This window comes from Hippoglossus hippoglossus, chromosome 8 (genome assembly GCF_009819705.1).
Source record: "Hippoglossus hippoglossus isolate fHipHip1 chromosome 8, fHipHip1.pri, whole genome shotgun sequence".
Lineage (NCBI taxonomy): Eukaryota > Metazoa > Chordata > Actinopteri > Pleuronectiformes > Pleuronectidae > Hippoglossus > Hippoglossus hippoglossus.
Window position 1 is genome coordinate 103,336 of NC_047158.1, and position 18,166 is coordinate 121,501.

At 42.4% G+C, this 18,166-nt stretch overlaps 1 protein-coding gene across 1 annotated transcript; it reads right to left on the reverse strand.

Annotated features, from left to right (window-relative positions):
* Nucleotides 1–11,120: 11,120 nt before the first annotated feature.
* On the reverse strand, nucleotides 11,121–17,614 carry LOC117767025 (acidic repeat-containing protein). The gene is made up of 6 exons (XM_034594552.1): nucleotides 16,589–17,614; nucleotides 14,077–14,171; nucleotides 13,729–13,797; nucleotides 11,987–12,038; nucleotides 11,612–11,648; nucleotides 11,121–11,523 (listed from the first exon to the last, which is right to left on the reverse strand). Exons 1-6 carry the CDS (start codon nucleotides 17,133–17,135, stop codon nucleotides 11,487–11,489), a joined length of 837 nt encoding a protein of 278 aa, XP_034450443.1. The 5' UTR covers nucleotides 17,136–17,614; the 3' UTR covers nucleotides 11,121–11,486.
* Between the last annotated feature and the right edge of the window lie 552 nt (nucleotides 17,615–18,166).

The following is an 18,166-nucleotide window of genomic DNA, read 5'->3' on the forward strand; positions in this document are numbered from 1 at the left end:
CTGATGAAGCTTGCAGGGTTCAGTACCTCCAATAAGGTTAAGAACCACTGAGCTATGAAGTCCTTTATTTATTTTAAATAAACAGAACATACATATGACATTATATCAAATAATTGAATGTTTCCAGAATAACAATAATAAACAGATTACCTGCTAGAATTTGATTCCAATGGGAATCAGGAATTGTTGCCGCACGGGAAAGGAGCCGGGAAAGGAGCAGATTTGTCTTGAGTCAAGAAGTAGTTGAAAACTTCCTCGTGGTTCAGACCTTATGAATTAACGTTGCGGGTGCACAGCTCTTCCAAGATGTGGTGCACAGCCGAGAGGTTTGTTGGAGCTATGGTGCAGACGCTGGACATCCGATTCACACTCTAAGTGAATCTCGAAGGATTGAGCCCAAGTTTCGGGAATAAGGTAAACTTCTTCCCCGGAGGACTCGGACTCATTCAGATTGAGAGAGACAAACGACCCACGGAGGCACAACGATCACTTGGTCAACAGCTGAGAAGCTGAAGCAACTGGTAGCAATACTGCAGCAGCAGTGCCAGCGAAGGGGGTGGTGGGAAATTTCTCTCTGTTTAAATAGGCTGCCTAATAAGGTGGGTGTGTATTATAGATGGTTGTGGAGAGTGAGGTATGTCACATGATGTACATGTCACATGATTGGAGCAGCTCAGCTCGAGTTGGCTGCCTGAACTAGCTCGCAGGGTTCGCTTCATTTACTCACATTAATGTACAGTCAAGCCAACTAGGTTGGCAAGCTAAACAACTTTGCATAACATCAGATATCTAACATGCTGGAGCTTATTCTCCAAACACGCACAGTCGCCTTCAGTTTAAAGGATTTATCACCATAAACTCAAAAGTTTCTCTCTGCCCTGTGGACCTGTTCATTTCAGTGTTCTGTCGGTTTAATAACTGTAGTGAACAATCATACACTCCTGTTAGCATCGTCTTTACTGCTGGTATCTTGCCTGAAGGCTAGTGGAGCTAAGCTGATCAGCCAGGTAGAGAGACACTGATACCTGCTCATCACTACTAACACATAAATAAAATACTACATTTTACTTACCAAAGAAACTGGAGCACAGACGTCTTCGACTTCTCCTTCAGGACAACCAGCTGAACAACAAATCATATTATCCATCTGATATCTGACTGAAAAAACTTCTCCACAGACTCGGGTCGTATTCAGTGATGGGGATTAGCCTATTAGCTCAGATGAAGCCGAGCAGACCACAGACCAGATCCGGGAGTGACGAGCTAACGTTGATGTCACCTGTCCATCAAGTGATAATTATGCTTAATTTCAAACCTCTATATTATCTAAACTAGCGATATAATAAATAATAATAAAATGTATGTTTATAAATGGCAGTGGCATGACCACCCTGTACCTTGCACATGTTTAAAATAAAAACATGAATATATGAACCTGTGTATTATTTGAATAGCTTAGTATTGAATGCACAATAACAGGGTAGCTATGTTTATACATGGCACTAGGCCCAGTTTAATATAAAACACAATTTTATACAATATATATAGTAGGGGGTCCCTGCTCCATCTCTCCATCAGTTTGGGGGTCCTTGGCCTGAAAAACGTTGAAGACCCCTAGTGTAAACCATTAATGTACGCAAAACACTCATTTTAATACTACTGCTTCTACCATGTTTAAACTTGTTATCATTTACGCAATTATTTTTAGTAGATGTACCGCAAAACAGCCACCAACCAAGCTTGCAATCTACTATAATGCACATGATATCTAGCACTCTTTATTTGGAATCGTAGTAGATCAGGCCCTTTGTGTTGTATTTTTCTAGTTTATATCAAGCAGACCACGTAGAAATATAATAAAAACACAAAACTGCGTAACCTCAGTCTGGTCCCTTTGGTCCCAGTGGTTCAGTCTCTCCTCCTCCTCACTGCTGCACAACTCTCCCTCGTCTCTCCCTCACGGATCGTCTGCCTCTTCTTCCTCTTCTCTCTTCAACTCAGTACAGCTCTCAGCTGTTTCAGTCTCTCGTGTCTCCTGTTAACACCATCTCCCTGTTATCATAACGCTGTCTGCTAATGTTAGCTTGCATTAGCATTCAGCTAATTCAGCTACCTAACGTCAGTACTACAACAGCGCGGTAACATATTTTCTTCACGTAAACTATCATCTACTGTTTACATACACAAGTAACATTTGTAATTATATCGGTCGTCCAGCGTTTGACGCAGGGGAGCCAAGTGAGGAGCACTCAGTTGGTTGCGATCTGGTTCTTACACCTTCTTTTTCTTCTTCTTTTTGTTTAATTGCGGGTGGCAACTAACATTTAAGGTGCATTAACACCACTGACTATGCTGGAGTGTGGGTCAGGGTATTGGTCTGCAGGAATACAACACAAAAACAATCTTAAATCCTCTTCATTAACCCAGTTTCTTTAAAAAACTAAAACAAGGCCTTATATTTCCCTTCCTCAATAATTGAATACCATGATGGCGCCTCGAACGGCCGCCTTGGTGTGTTAGTGCGCACTTTTGTGTTTGTTTTTAGTCTTTAATTCAGTTAATTGTGACTCAACTCGGATTATTTTCACGATGGACGAACTACTTAACATCAGGGACACAACACCATCTGATTTATTTCCCAACTTTCTCGCCTCTTCCGTGGATTTACTTATCAAAGGTGCCGTGGTCCTCGGTCACGCAGCGAGACTGAGGCGGAGACGGAGGGGAAAGCGCGCTGGGGCCCTGGTGCGCTTCAGGGAGAGAGGATTACGCTCGCCTCTCCCGAGTATACTACTCTCCAATGTCCGTTCACTGTGCAATAAGATGGACGAACTGCGCCTTCTCATCAGGACAAATAGAGACTTTTCCCTTTCTTCTGTTCTGTGTTTTACGGAGTCGTGGCTGACCGAATCTACACCGGACTCTGCCGCACAGCTGACCGGCTTTCAGCTGTTACGCGTGGACCGCGACCCGATCCTCTCACGCAAAGCAAAAGGCGGAGGGATTTGTTTCTATATAAACCACGGCTGGTGCAGCGACGTGAAAGTGATTTTACAATCCTGTTCTGCTGACCTGGAATCTTTTTTCATCACCTGCAGACCGTTTTACTCTCCCTGTGAATTCACTTCTTTTATCCTGGCCGGAGTTTACATCCCACCGCAAGCTGACGTGCGCGAGGCTCAACGTCAACTTGCTGATCAGATACTAGGAGTGGAGAGAAGGAGAGAGAACACGTATTCCCCTGTTATTGTCATTGGGGACTTTAATAAGGGCAACTTAACTCACGAACTCCCCAAATACAAACAGTTAGTTAAATGCCCGACCAGGGGGGAGAATACTCTGGACCACTGCTACAGTACCATCAGCAGGGCTTATCATGCAGTTTCCCGCGCTGCTCTGGGTCTATCCGACCACGCTCTTATTCATCTGATCCCGGCTTACAGACAGAAACTCAAACTTTCTAAACCTGCTGTGCTGAGATCTAAGAACTGGAGCAGCAGAGAAGCTGTGGAGGAGCTGCGTGACTGCCTGGACAACACAGACTGGGACATTTTTAGAACTTCTTCCAACAGCCTGGACGAATTTACAGATGCTGTGACGTCATACATCAGCTTCAGTGAGGACAGATGTATTCCAACACGCACCAGGGTGAGTTACAACAACGACAAGCCCTGGTTCGCAGCAAAACTCAAACAGCTTCGTTTGGAGAAAGAGGTGGCCTTCAAGACTGGGGACAAGGATAGGTTCAGACTGGCTAAATACTCGTTTGGCAAGGAGGTTAAGGAGGCCAAACGACAGTATTCCAAGAAGCTGGAACAACAATTTGCAGCCAACGACTCCTCGTCAGTCTGGAAAGGCCTTCGGGTGATCACCAGCTGCAAAACCAAATCCCCCCACTCTGTGGAAGACCTTCAACTTGCAAACGACCTGAATGACTTCTACTGCAGATTCGACAGACAATGGACCAGTTCTAACCCTACCCCACATTCTGAACCCCCCCCCCCCCCCCCCACAGCTATCACACCTCTTCTTCCCAGCCTGGACAAAGACACTACCCCCCACAAAATGGTCCCAGGCTGCCCCCTCCCCCCATCACACCTCTCTCCATTCAGGAGAGCGATGTCAACAAACTACTGAAGAGACTGAACCCCCGCAAGGCAGCTGGACCAGACGCTGTCTCCCCCTCCACACTAAGGTACATCCACCAAAACATCCACCATCATCCCCGTTCCCAAAAAGCAGAGGATCACAGACCTTAATGACTACAGACCAGTCGCCCTGACCTCTGTAGTAATGAAGACCTTTGAGCGCCTCGTGCTGACCCACCTCAAGGCCATAACCAACCACCTCCTCGACCCACTGCAATTTGCCTACAGAGCCAACAGGTCTGTAGACGACGCAGTCAACATGGGACTCCACTTCATCCTCCAGCACCTTGACTCCCCCGGCACCTACGCCAGGATCCAACTAAAGACTGTGGACTTCAGCTCCGCATTCAACACTATCGCCCCAGCTCTTCTCCGAGACAAGTTGACACAGCTGAGCGTGCCTGAGCCCACCTGCAGGTGGATCACTGACTTCCTGACAGACAGGAAGCAGCGCGTGGGCAAGCTTGTCTCTGAGCCCCGGACCATCAGCACTGGAGCCCCACAAGGTTGTGTGCTCTCCCCTCTACTCTTCTCCCTCTACACCAACAACTGCATCTCCAGCCACCCCTCTGTCAAACTCCTGAAGTTTGCAGACGACACAACCCTAATTGGATTAATCTCCAATGGGGACGAGGCCGCCTACAGAGAGGAAGTTGACAGCCTGGCTTCCTGGTGCAGCCAGAACTTCCTGGAGCTGAACGCTTCGAAAACTGTAGAGATGGTAGCAGACTTCAGGAAGAGCCCAGCCCAAACCGCCCCCCTCACCATGTGCGACTCCCCAGTTAAAACAGTGGAGTCTTTCAGATTCCTGGGGACTATAATTGCACAGGACCTGAGGTGGGCTGAGAACATCACCACCAACTGAAGAAATTCAACATGCCGCAGAAAGTGATGGTCGAGTTCTACACGGCCATCATTGAGTCCATCCTCACCTCATCAATTACCGTCTGGTTCGCTGCCTCCACTGCTAAGGACAATGAACAAATTCTTTAGGTTTAACATTCCTCCCATTTTTTGCTTTATTTGATATAGATGGTGTCCTTTACTTACAGTACCTCATCCCATTGTCAGTCATGATGTTGCTCTTAACTACTGCTTCAGCTTCCTCCATAACTCTCTCCTGTTTTAACGATTGTTTTGCAAGAGAATGTGCCATTTCATTGCCGTTGATGCTCCTGTTAGCTGGGATCCACATGAACCTGATTTCTGTTTGTTTCTGATGTAATCTGTCTCGTTTATTTCATACAGTATATCTGGTCTGCTGTGTAGTGAATCTGAACATACAATAACATTTTGAATTTAGTTTTTTTCTCTCTCTCTCTCTCTCTCTCTCTGTCATGGCGGAGTGAGCGTGGAGCTGAGAGCTGTGTGGAAGTGATAGTGGGTTTAAGGCAAACTTTACTGAGCTTTATCATTTAGGTTTATGTTTATTTGTTTGTCTTTAGTTGTCTAGTTGTTGTTTTTCTGTTTAGATTAGTTTGCTGAGTGAGTGTGTGTGCGTGTGTGCTAACAGGCAGCATGCCTGTGATGGTGGCAGCAGCAGCCGAGTTTGAAAGGCTGACTCGCCAGCATGCCATCAAGGTGATCCCCTCAGTGGCATGTAGTGTGGCAGAGGCCGCGCTGGCTGTGGGAGAGGTGGTCGGGTGTGACTCGGTCAAGTCGGCCTCTCGGATGAACGGAGCTATCGTAATGTTCTTAGACAATACGGCGAAGGTGAGCGAGGTGGTGGAGAAAGGAGTGGTGATCCAGGACACTTTTAATCCTGTTCTCCCACTCGTAAACCCAGCCACGAGGGTGATGATCTCCAACGTACCCCCTTTTATTAAGAATGAGACTCTGGTGAAGGAACTGTCCCAATATGGTCAGATTTTGTCCCAGATCAAGATGGTGTCTCTTGGGAGTAAATCCCCCAAACTAAAACATGTTGTTAGTCATCGAAGGCAGGTGTTTATCGTCCTCAAAGACAACACCAGGGATCTGAACCTGTCCTTCTCCTTTAAAATAGAGGGGTTTAATTATATGGTATTTGTTTCATCAGAGACGATGAAGTGTTTTGAGTGCGGGGAGGAGGGGCACCTGCCCGGTGAAGGGTGGAGCGCAGCGGCTGGCAGCGGGAGCTGTGGCAGCTGCTGCAGCCGGAGCTGCCGCTGCCAGCCGCTGCGCTCCACCCTTCCCACTGTCGGGGAGCTTCCGCGAGCAGCCCAGCCCGAGGCTGCTGCTGGCGGGGCTCCGCCTGCAGAGCCTCCCGCTCCTCTGGTGGAGGGGGGGGGCTCCGGAGACTGAGGTAGTTCAGGAGCCTCCGAAGCTCCGGAGACTCCGCTCCCAGAGGTGGGTGTCCAGGAGGGATGACCCCCCGTAAACAATGTCTCTGAACAGGCAGGTAGCCAGAGTCAATTGAAAAAGACATAACCATGAATGAAGTGAGCGAAAAGAATGAAACTGAGGAGAATCAGTTAAAAAGCAGTGTTGAAATGATGTTGAGTGAGGAGCTGGACGAAGACATGAGTGATGATGAACTGTTAAAAATAACAGAGAAGAGAAAGAACTCAGGGTCTGGGCACAGCGAGGCCAAAGCCTGCAAGGCAAGCCGCGGGGTGAAGCCCAGCCAGGGGAGCGATCTCTCCTCTCAGGAAGACGCGCACGGTCTGTACTCCCCCTCTGACATCAAAACCTTTTTAGAAAACACTAAAGGCCAGAGGCTCCCCTCGGTGGAGGACCACTTCTCTGACCTCAAACTGTTTTTAAAGTCCTCCAAACCGCTCACAAGAAAAACAGGCAGCGACGAGCGTTTAACGTATCAAGAGATTTACAGACTCAGGAAACTCGTGCTGAGAGTAAAAGGCCAAATGTTGAACGATGAAGACGAGTTTTAAAAAGTCTGTTTACTCTTCTTTTTTACTGACCTGTTTTCTTACTGTTTTTCTTTTTCTTTCATCCATGTGTGACTTTAAAATCAGCACTTTAAATGTGAACGGAGCCAGAGCTGATTTTAAAAGAGCTGCGGTTTTTAAACTCATGGATATTAAAAGAATAGATGTGATGTTTTTGCCAGGAGTTTTTTTACCACTTTCCTTCAATGTAGAAGAGATCATTCCAGGTGTTTTATTAAAGGGGACATAGCATGCCCATTTTACCACAAGTTGATATGGTTCCTTGGGGTCTTAATGAAATGTCTGTAACATACTTTGGTCAAAATACCACAAGGATCATTTAAAACAGCACCCTTTTTACCCTGTCTAAAACAGCCCTCCACAGAGTGACCTGTTTTGAGTGCCTGTTCCTTTAAATGCGAATGAGCCAGCTCCCCCCCCCCCTCCCCCCATGATTTTAAACCGGGGGGGGGGGGGGGGGGGGGGGGGGGGGGGGGGGGGGGGCAAGACCATGTAGGGAGACTTCCAGTTCCTTGTTACGACACAAAACCCAGGAAGCTCAATTGAGTCACTCAAGCATGACATTTCTGACTTAGAGGAACCATAACAAAACGCGCGAGTGTTTTTTTCCCAGAGTTTTTGGGTTGGTAGACATGCCAGATACCCACATTAACCTGTAGAAGCACTAACAAAGTGGAATTTGCATGCTATGTCCCCTTTAAAGGTTCAAACTGAATATGAGAATGTCAAGCTGGTGTTTTTAAATGTCTATGCGCCCACTAATGGGGTGGACAGGATGGCATTTTTAAACATTTTAGATGATACTGTTAAAACCTGTAGTGGTGATGATTATATGTTTTTAAGAGGTGATTTTAACTGCACAGGAAATCCCACTTTAGACAGAAATCACTTAGAGCCACATCCCGCATCATGTCTCAGACTGAATCAAATGACATGAGCTGTCTGATGTGTGGAGGGTTTTTAACAGTAATCACAGACAATACACCTGGAGCCATGCAAAAGAAAATGTTTTATCCCTGGCCAGACTGGATCGACTGTATTGTTTTAAACACCATTTAAATATTTTTTAAAAGGTGTTTTATTCAGCCTGTGGGTTTTACTGATCATTGTTTAGTCTCCTGCTCCGTTTTTATCAAAAATGTTCATTTAAAGAGCACCTATTGGCATTTTAACACAGCCCTTTTAAACAACCAGTCTTTTAGAAATGCTTTTAAGTTGTTTTGGTTCCCACAGAGAGAGCAGGCCTGCCTTCAGTAGCATTCAGCAGTGGTGGGACGTTAGAAAAACCCAAATCAAACAACTTTGCCAGCAGTTCACTCGCAATGTCAGCAGAGATTTAACCCGGACTATGAGGGATCTGGAGAGACAGGTAGAAGAATTCCAGTCTTTAGTAGCTTCTACAGGAAATCAAGGGCATTTAGACTCCCTCAAGTCCAAACAGTCGGTTATAGCCAACCTGCTGGGCGTCTCAGCACAGGGAGCTCTGGTCAGGTCCCGGTTTATGAACATCTCACAGATGGATGCCCCCTCCCAGTTCTTCTTTGGGTTGGAGCAGAAAAATAGACAAAGGAAGACCATTCACTGTTTATGAACGGGTAGCGGCTCTGAAGTCTCAGACTCGTCTGAGATCAGGAAGTGTGCTACCGGTTTCTATAGAGACCTCTTTAAGAGTGAGTGGTCAAGTAATTCAGATGTGCATGGCAGCTTTCTGAATGGTCTCCCTCAGGTAAGCAGGAGTAACAACACAGAGCTAGCCGCAGATATAACAATGGAAGAGCTGCACAGAGCCACCATGAGGACATCTTGCTTTTAAACTCTTTTAAAGATTTCCCCAAATGTGAAGGACCCTTTCCCCACCACTTTCCTGGCACTGGATGTAAAAGACTGTTCTGGACCTCTGGTGCAGCTGGCTCGCCCGGTCTCCCTGGAGGGAGCTTCGGGAAAAACTCTCTATAGACTAATGGTAAAAACACTTAATCTTAAAAAACTGAATGGACGGACTGACACTCCTTGGAGGAGCTATTTTGGTGTAGCCCAAGAAACCGGACCTCAGTGGAGGTCATTGTATAAACCTCCACTGAGTAAGAGACATGGAGACCTCCAGTGGAGGTTGCTCCACGGCATCATGGCAGTGAACGCTTTTGTCTCCATAATCAAGAACACAGTGGAAGATAAATGCCCATTTTGTGGTAGAAAGGAAACTATCTTTCACTGTTTTGTGTGTCACCGTCTCTCTGATTCGTTTCTGTTTTTACAAGTTGTTTTTACCAGTTTTAAAGAGGTTTTTAACAAGCAGGTTTTTATTCATGGTTTTAAATACACTCGCCAACAAAAAGACAAAGCCAGCTTTTAAACTTTGTTTTAGGGCAGGCTAAGATGTCCGTGTACATAACCAGGAAGAGGAAGGTAGAGGAGAACCTCCACATTGAGTCGGTCCCTGTCTGTGTCAACATGATTAGATCCAGACTATTGGTTGATTTTAGTTTTTATAAAGCAGCAGGTGACCTGGACTCTTTTAATGATCTGTGGTGTTTCCAAGATGTTTTATGTTCTGTGACAACTCGAGAACTCGTTTATGCTGATTATCTTGTGTGATTCTTTTATTTATTTATTGCCAAAATGTGTAATTTAAAATAATTTATTAGGTGTTTCAATGTGTGTTGTCAAAAAATAGTTCCTAATAAAGTTGGTTTCAAAATTCAAAAATTCTCTCTCTCTCTCTCTCTCTCTCTCTCTCTCTCTCTCTCTCTCTCACTCTCTCTCTCTCTCTCTCTCCCCCCCTCCCTCCCTCCATAACCCTAGGAGGAGCCTTGGGCCTGCAGCTGCTGGGAGGGATCCAACCAGTCGTAGTAGCTTCTATTTATGTCTTCAGTGTTTTCGGACTAGAGTGAGATCTCTGAACAGAGGTGGTTAATAGTCAGTTCTACAGTGTCAAAGACAAAACACTTCTATTATAACAACGAGAGGAGAGAAAAGAAGATCATTCATCATGTAAAATAAAGGAGAGTCACACACTGCCAGCTGCTTGTCTCAGGGTCTTTACGCTGTGATTAAATGAAGGAGCAGAACATCTGTCTTCTCCTGTTTTTTTTATTACCTGTGTACATGTAGGAAGCAGCTTTTCAAGATAACAAACTCAGGGTTCTTGCACTATTTTTAAGTCAAATGTAATGGTTTTTAAGACCTCTTTTAGAACGTAGTAAATGTCGTTTAAAGGGATAGTTCACCCAAAAATTTTACTTCACTCATTATCTACTCACCACTATGCCGATAGAGGGGTGGGTGAAGTGTTTGAGTCCACAAAACACTTTAGGAGTCTCAGAAGTAAGCTTGTAGCAGCATAATCCAATAGAATTGAAGTAACTGATGACAAAGACTTCAGACATAAGCTTTTATGTCCTCCTGTATCCTCCTTGCGTTTACATACGCATGGACACACCGGAAAACCGCACACACTTAAATAATGTCACCAGTGAGTTTAATCAAGATTGAACATTGATTTAGGGGCGGCTGTGGCTGAGGAGTAGATCAGTTGTCATTCAACCAGAAGGTCAGCAGTTCAATCCCAGTCTTCCCCATCTGCATGCCGACGTGTCCTTGGGCAAGATACTGAACCCCGAATGGCTCCTAATAGAAAAAAATGCTGCCCATAGATGCAGCTTATGAATGTGTGTGTGAATGTCAATAAACTGTACTGTAAAGCACTTTAAGTGGTCATCAAGACTTGAAAAGTGCTATATATATACAGACCATTTACCATTTATGAGCAAAGATGTGATAGGCCACGTCCACTTTTACCAATCAATATGGCAATACTTGACTCCAGAGCATAATCACCCAATTTTGTGTGGGCTGAAAATGCTTTGGGAGGCCTATTTACAACTAAGAACTAAGGTTTCTATCAAGATTTATAATTATTGGGCAAATTCTCAAAGAGTTATTGCCAAATCCATTAAGTCTCACCCTTTGTAAATCTATTTTGGTTGATGACGGTCATGCTTTTCTACCCATCTTGGTCAATATACTATGTACTGTGTACAAAACTCTTTCACCATGCTGCTCAAAATGGCCAGTTTTTTTAACTTCTGGGAACATATTGGCTTCATCAAGGATCCATTCTGCAGGAAATGTTTCATTTTCTTTCATTGAATACAGCATTTTACATCGGAAATCTATTGAGATTTTTTTATATCAATAAAACAATCAGTAAAATGTCTCTTTTTTTATTTAAAATATCCCAAATATGACCTCAAATATATAATTTTCCTTAAAAGTATGACTTTGATTTGGCAGTTTACAGAACACAAATATATTAAGTTACGTCTTAAACAATTTCTGTTCATTCATTGTAAGCAAGCATGATGATCTCAAGGAAGAAGACTTTGAAAATCAGAGGTGAAGGTGTAACATAAATTTTTGGCCACATGGTGGCAGCACGTGGTTGGGCTTAGTTGTCATCATCATCGAACACATCAGCCACAGTCCTGTGGATTGAGAAAAAGTGTGGTTACAGTATGTAGTTTTATTAATGTTTTAACATTAACAGACTTCAATTCAGTAAATTTGTCTTACTTGTAGATTGATCCAGTCACTTCATCAAGAAAACCACCTGAAAAAGGAAGACAAGTAAGTGTGAGCTGGAGCGTTGGTCATCAAACCCACAAAGTCTTACATTTCTCATTAGAGGGGCAACTGTTGGCTTGCACTGTCATCTTATAACATTCTGCTGTTGATATTGAACTTTCCTGTGGGAGTTCCTGTTGGGTCACCTTTGGCTCCTCAACTTAACCTTCAGCTATTAGTGTATTTCAGTGGGACTGATCCCCTTTTAACTATGAGCCAAGCCCAAAGCACCAAGTTTTTTATTTACAACAGCAGTAATTGGGCAACAAGAAAGCTTTCTTTTTGTAATGTGATACTGTAAAAAATGTATCTTTGTTTACTTACCAGGCTGGCAAAGAGTTTGGCAAATGGGACACGCATTACAGAAACTGCACATCTGTGAACAAGAAATGCACAGTTAAACAGTTCCATAATATCACAAACAAGTCCTTCGACTTAAATGTATCTTTTTTTGACATTGCTTAAACTAATTAATATGTGGTTAGTGTTATGGAATGGTCATGAATAAAAGAAACAATGATGACAACTGGTCACATTTAGGAATCACTGGTCTCCTGTGTGAAAGTCCTATATTTGATCAACAATCCACCCACATCAACCTCTTCCTGATCTCATCTTAAAGGAACATTATGTAACTTTTACTGAGAACAAGCGCCCTCTGCAGCCACATGGTGATTAATTTAGTAGGGCTCCATATCTGTATGATTAATGGTTTTCATGTAGAGAAAAACAAAGCCAATCAATCTCTTGACCAACTCTGTATTCCCACTCACTGAAAATAAAACCAACTGAATGGTTAATATTCCTAATGATCCCTGGCCTCCTGAACTGGAAGCACTACTGCTGTAACAAATACACTTAACTCTTTAGTGTTTAAAACTTTCCTTGTTGAATATTGGAAATAAATGCTGTTTTTTTATGACTTCTCAGTCTTTTTGACTGATCTACAATTAGGCAATATTCTTTAAGTTGATGAGCCTGATTCTGGCAATTTAATATCATTAAGTTACACATTTCTTGCAGGAGATCCTACCCAATCCCCAAAAATACATAGTGCAAGAGCAGGTGATCAGGGTAAGAGTTGGTAATGTAAGCAGCACCATCTTCCCTATTATGAGACACTGTTATTGTTATACTGCTATTTTAAGGTTAAATAATTGCCTAGAGTTGCTTTAATACTCATCTGTCTCCCTTCTTTGCTTCCATCATAATTACTACCACCTCAAGAGGTCACCTATATATATCCTAACTATCAAACATAATATGTTGCTGCACAACCCATTTATGTCTGGAAAAAATATGTTGCAAGCATAATAGTAATTCAAACATATGCGAAAAGTTTACTACTTACTAAATCAAAATCAAACGCCAATCTTAAATACAATTTGTAAAATAAAATGTCAAAAGTTGGACTGATTGTGTCATTAATATGACTTAGCATGTTTTTCACTTATTATTTAGACTTTTTACTTTTGACAGTTATCAGTTTTTGCCTACAATTACATGTTTTTTTCTTTAGTTTGCTTTTTGTGTCAGAATCTTAAGGTTCTTCAGTTCAAAGGGCCTCAGGTATTTTTTCCTCTACTAGACTAAGAGTATAGGTAGCACCCCAGTTGCTTTCCTGATACAGTATGTTCCATTAAGGTTGAGACCTTACAGCAAAATATGTTGCAAGCATAATAGTAGAGGTCAAATCTAGCCCTGGCCTTTGCTGTTTGCCATCCACTAACTTTCCTGTCTCTCCAATTTTGCAATTACGATAAAGGCAAACAATTTGGAACATGACAACATATATTTCAACATCACTATACATACCCATACATAAATTGATGTATAACTCTATTGTTGTTATAAATAAAATAAAATATTCTTTTATATGAAATAAATTAATTCTACCATCTCTACCATCTTGGTTTTGTGTTAGCTTGTTAATATGTTACTAATTGGCAGTAAACACAGTGTACACCATGGGAATGTCAATAATTGTTCAGATGTTTGGTGATAAACCTAAGTAATATACAAATTTAATTTTTAACCAGATGATTCAATATAGTGTATTTTCTCACCTTGCAGTCATCACAGTGTTCAGATTTTTCTCCCTCTTCACAAGGACAATTTTCACAACTGTCACAGTGCTGGAAGAAGACACATTTAGTCAAAAATAGGTATAGGGAGCAGATCATCAGAGAGGGTTGCATTAGGCAGGATTATAAATAATAGAGTGGGACCATGTAGAGTGCTGGATATTACTTAAATTTTAACATAAAGAAACAAATCTCAGCTATTTCATCTTTAGCAAAATTTGTTTTCTACACTGCAAATTTATTGTTTTATTTTTTATAATTTCACTGACATCAGTTCTTTGAGGCTCAAGGTTTCTGAGTTTTGGTGACTTATATTAATTACAGACATACCTCACAGAATTCACAATATGAGCACACAGAGCCCTTGTGATAAGCACCACCATCGCCATTGTTGACATCATCATCATCGTCATCGTCGTCGTCATCTTCATCATTATCTGCACATAATATTGATAGTAAATGTATTACTTCTAGACTGAAATACTTGAACAGGTCTAATACTCAATGCTACAACAAAACACACAAATCACTTTTGATAAAATATTAAGCGATGCTAGTTATAGTTATTTTCATGAAATAGAAGCACAAATACAAAGTCTATCCATCACTCATAGCGCTTTACGATTTACTGATCACTAGGTTACCCTACAGTCTATTCTCTACCTCCTGAGCCATGTTGTCCAATTTAAATGTACTTAGCTTTAAATTTGCACCACTGTGACAAATTAACAATTACATTAATTAGCCATGTTTTCTTTAAATTCTTAGTGTCTGTTACACACTTACTACCCTAAATCTAAATTCTCAATAACACTTTCCCATGATGATGATCATTCATGAGATGATTTGGGAATCAGTTTTGAGAATGGTTTATCTTTTTAAAATCACCAAGAAAATTCGCCCAGATCAGTATCGTTGTCCTCATTGTTATTAAGGCGGTTGCAGACATGCAACATTTGTGCCCTAACCCTTACTATTGACTGCCCCGGCCCCAACACACCCACAGACACACACACAGGACACACTCCATATAGAACATACAGTAGTCAGAAGAGATACGTACGCACAGATTTAATTGGTCTTGTCTCCGTACAGATAACACGACCAAACATATTTGTACATGTTTCTAGTTAAAGTAGTGATTTATCTTTACAATATTCTCTGTCTTTGATAAAAGAAATGCATTTGAGCAGCGCATGATCATTTGATTTATTTAATGAATGAAAGTAGGGTTAAAGGCATATGGACAGTGGTGATTGTCATATTTTGCACATCTGAATGTTCACAGTCGTCACAAATCACAGTTTAGCTATACAAAACAAAAAAGCTGACAACCATTTCATCTCTTGACAATATGATATTTGAAAGAACTTTTACTACTTCCTCTATACAAAGAGATGTTTCTCTCTTTTTCCAAACGCTCTCTCCCTGGATGTCTAAAAAAATCATCCAAAAATCAACTTTGGTAACATTTCATAACAAATGAGAAGTTAAACATATGTTCAGCTTGGTTTACAAATGACTCAAATATCTCTAATTCATTATATCATTGCCAAATACACAAAGAATGGTAATGGGAAAACTGCATAAAACTCAAAACAAATACCATCATGTAAGCAACTGAAATGTCATCCAAAGTTCTAATTGTATCTAATGATTCAGAACATCAGCATTTTAGAAAATATAAAGAAGTAACATTATTACATTATTCATAGATACATTGAAGGTTATTATTTTATCTTATCTGTGTTGAGTAATTTTACAAGTGCACAGACCAGATTTAAAAGATTAAATTCTCTGTATTACATGCCTTTTCAACAGACAGCGGCATACATGTTCCACAGAGAAAGAAAGAGATTGAGAGATATGGAGAAAGAGAGAAACCTGACATCTGTTGGTATTCTAAGCTTTTTAAATGAATACATTTAGGTAGTGGCCCTCCTGCACCTCCCCTCACGCTTTATTCTCCCTCTGTCTGTTTTCCTACACCCAGGCCCCCCCAAGCTACTTCCAATATCACTGTCTCTCTCTCTTTCTCTGTAGTTTCACAAAAAGACGCAAATGCAGGTCAATCTGATCCAAAACAAACGAGAAAGGAAGATCCTGGTGGAGGAATCATTCTGGAGGAACCATTCTTTCAAACAAAACACAAATCAAAAGATCTTGGACTAGTGACTCCAATGACTGATTCCCAAGTCAGGCTTGGTTTGTGTGAAATAGTTTTTTTGTTCTTTCTCTCTCTCAAATCAATGCTTCTGTAGTCCCCAAGTTCATATCTAGTGTACTGTACGAAGGACCTCGGACAGTTGGACTTCAGGTGGGCCAGTTCAATTTCCCCAGAGTGCTCATAACTCTAGTTAAGCAGGGAAAAGAACACAGTGTCAGAGACAGCAAGGAAAATGAACAGCTGGAAAGGGGTGTAGGAGGGACTTTGATTACCAATGATCTCTGGGACATTAAAATAAGAACTAAAAAAGAGATGATGAGGTTGTAAGAATGTTTAAAAAGGGCAGTGGCTAACATCTGGTTTACCCCCTATCCTTCACACACTCTTGTAATGTACATGCACATTTTTGTACTTGAAATGCACCAACTGCACATCAAAGCATCAGCCATCAGTGAGACCAGGACTTTAAAATAGCATACAGTATGTGTATCTTTGCTGCATCAAAGCTGTGGCCCTAACAAATAGCATATTGCCAATAAACATTCTGTGACAGCTGATGCTTTAACAGTATACAGTCTACAGTGTGCTTCAGGTGTAAATGTTTAGATATATGCCAACACAAATAGACAAAAGCATATGAGAACTCAGAAACTGCTGCATTTTAAAGTGACTGACCTCCATGATCGTCATCATCATCATCATCGTCGTCATCATCATCATCGTCATCGTCATCATCGTCGTCGTCGTCGTCGTCGTCGTCGTCGTCGTCGTCGTCGTCGTCGTCGTCGTCGTCGTCGTCGTCGTCGTCGTCGTCGTCGTCGTCGTCGTCGTCATCATCGTCGTCATCGTCGTCGTCATCGTCATCGTCATCGTCATCGTCATCGTCATCGTCATCATCGTCGTCATCATCATCGTCGTCGTCGTCATCATCGTCGTCGTCATCATCGTCATCATCGTCATCATCGTCATCATCGTCGTCATCGTCGTCATCGTCGTCATCATCGTCGTCATCATCGTCATCATCGTCGTCATCGTCGTCATCGTCGTCATCGTCGTCATCGTCGTCATCGTCATCGCCTTCATCATCGTTGTCGTCTGCCACCAGACCTTGCTCAGAGCGGAATGGTAGATCTTGCGCCTTGGCAGTTGGAGCCAGTGGAGTATGGAAGGAGCACAGCAGCGCCAGAAGCAGTGCAAGAATACATTTTCTCATTGATGCCATGTTCACAGCTACAACCGGGCCAATTACTGAAGAATTAACCTGGAATGATTGCTGGAGTCCAGCACCGCAGCTCTTTGCCTATTTGTCTCACACACAACCTCACAAATTAAAACCAACTCACTAGCACACAAATAAATATTTGCTACAGCTGGGAATGGACACCAATTATAATGGTATCCAATAGACAAGGTCCAGGGCAGATAAGATACTCCAAGCTGAGATCCACACACTTGTTCCCAAGTCCTAGCAAAAAAGATCCTTAGAAAAAAAGGGGTCCCCCCTTTGAATCTGGGAAAGCAACAAGACAGGGTGTTGTTTAGTCCAGTGCAGTACTTGTGTGATCAGCTTGCAATAAGACGCTGAGAGGAGCACTGTCAGTAACTGGTCAATGCTGGAGACATAAAGAGGACTACTGTGAGAGTGACAGAAAGAGAGTGAGACCTTCCAATGGGGTAAGCTTGGAGGGGGTGGCAGTCAGATTGACTGACAGGGGCAAATGTTCTTGGCCAGGCCTGCACTGTCCATAGGTTAAGTTACTCAGAGAAGTTGGGAGTGATTGGAGAGGGGTATAAGGAACGTGTGGAGCATACTAGCTTTTCCATCATCATCAAATCTTCAAGTTTAACTTTAGAAGAAAATGTTCAAGCGTAACACTAAAGAGGACCACAGATGCAGGCCATGCAGTGATGACCATATAATGTGAGAAAAAGGAGAGGGATCAGTTGGTTTGGAGCTAGAATAACATGTAGTTATTCGATGTACAGACAGATTCCCCACTAGGGGATGAAAAGGTTAAATCGTTTTCGGGTTTAACTTGTCTTTCCACCCAATGGATATATATATATAAATAAATACTGGTCATTTGGTAGATATTTATCCTCTTAGAGGATGTTAGTAATGTTTTTACTGACTGCCTTAAAGAATGAATTCAGGGAGAATCCTAATCACTTGGTAATTTCATGTGCACTTGGGGCTTCTCAAAGAACCTTTTCCAATTTGAAATCATTCTTGTTCTATCATCAAGTGAATGG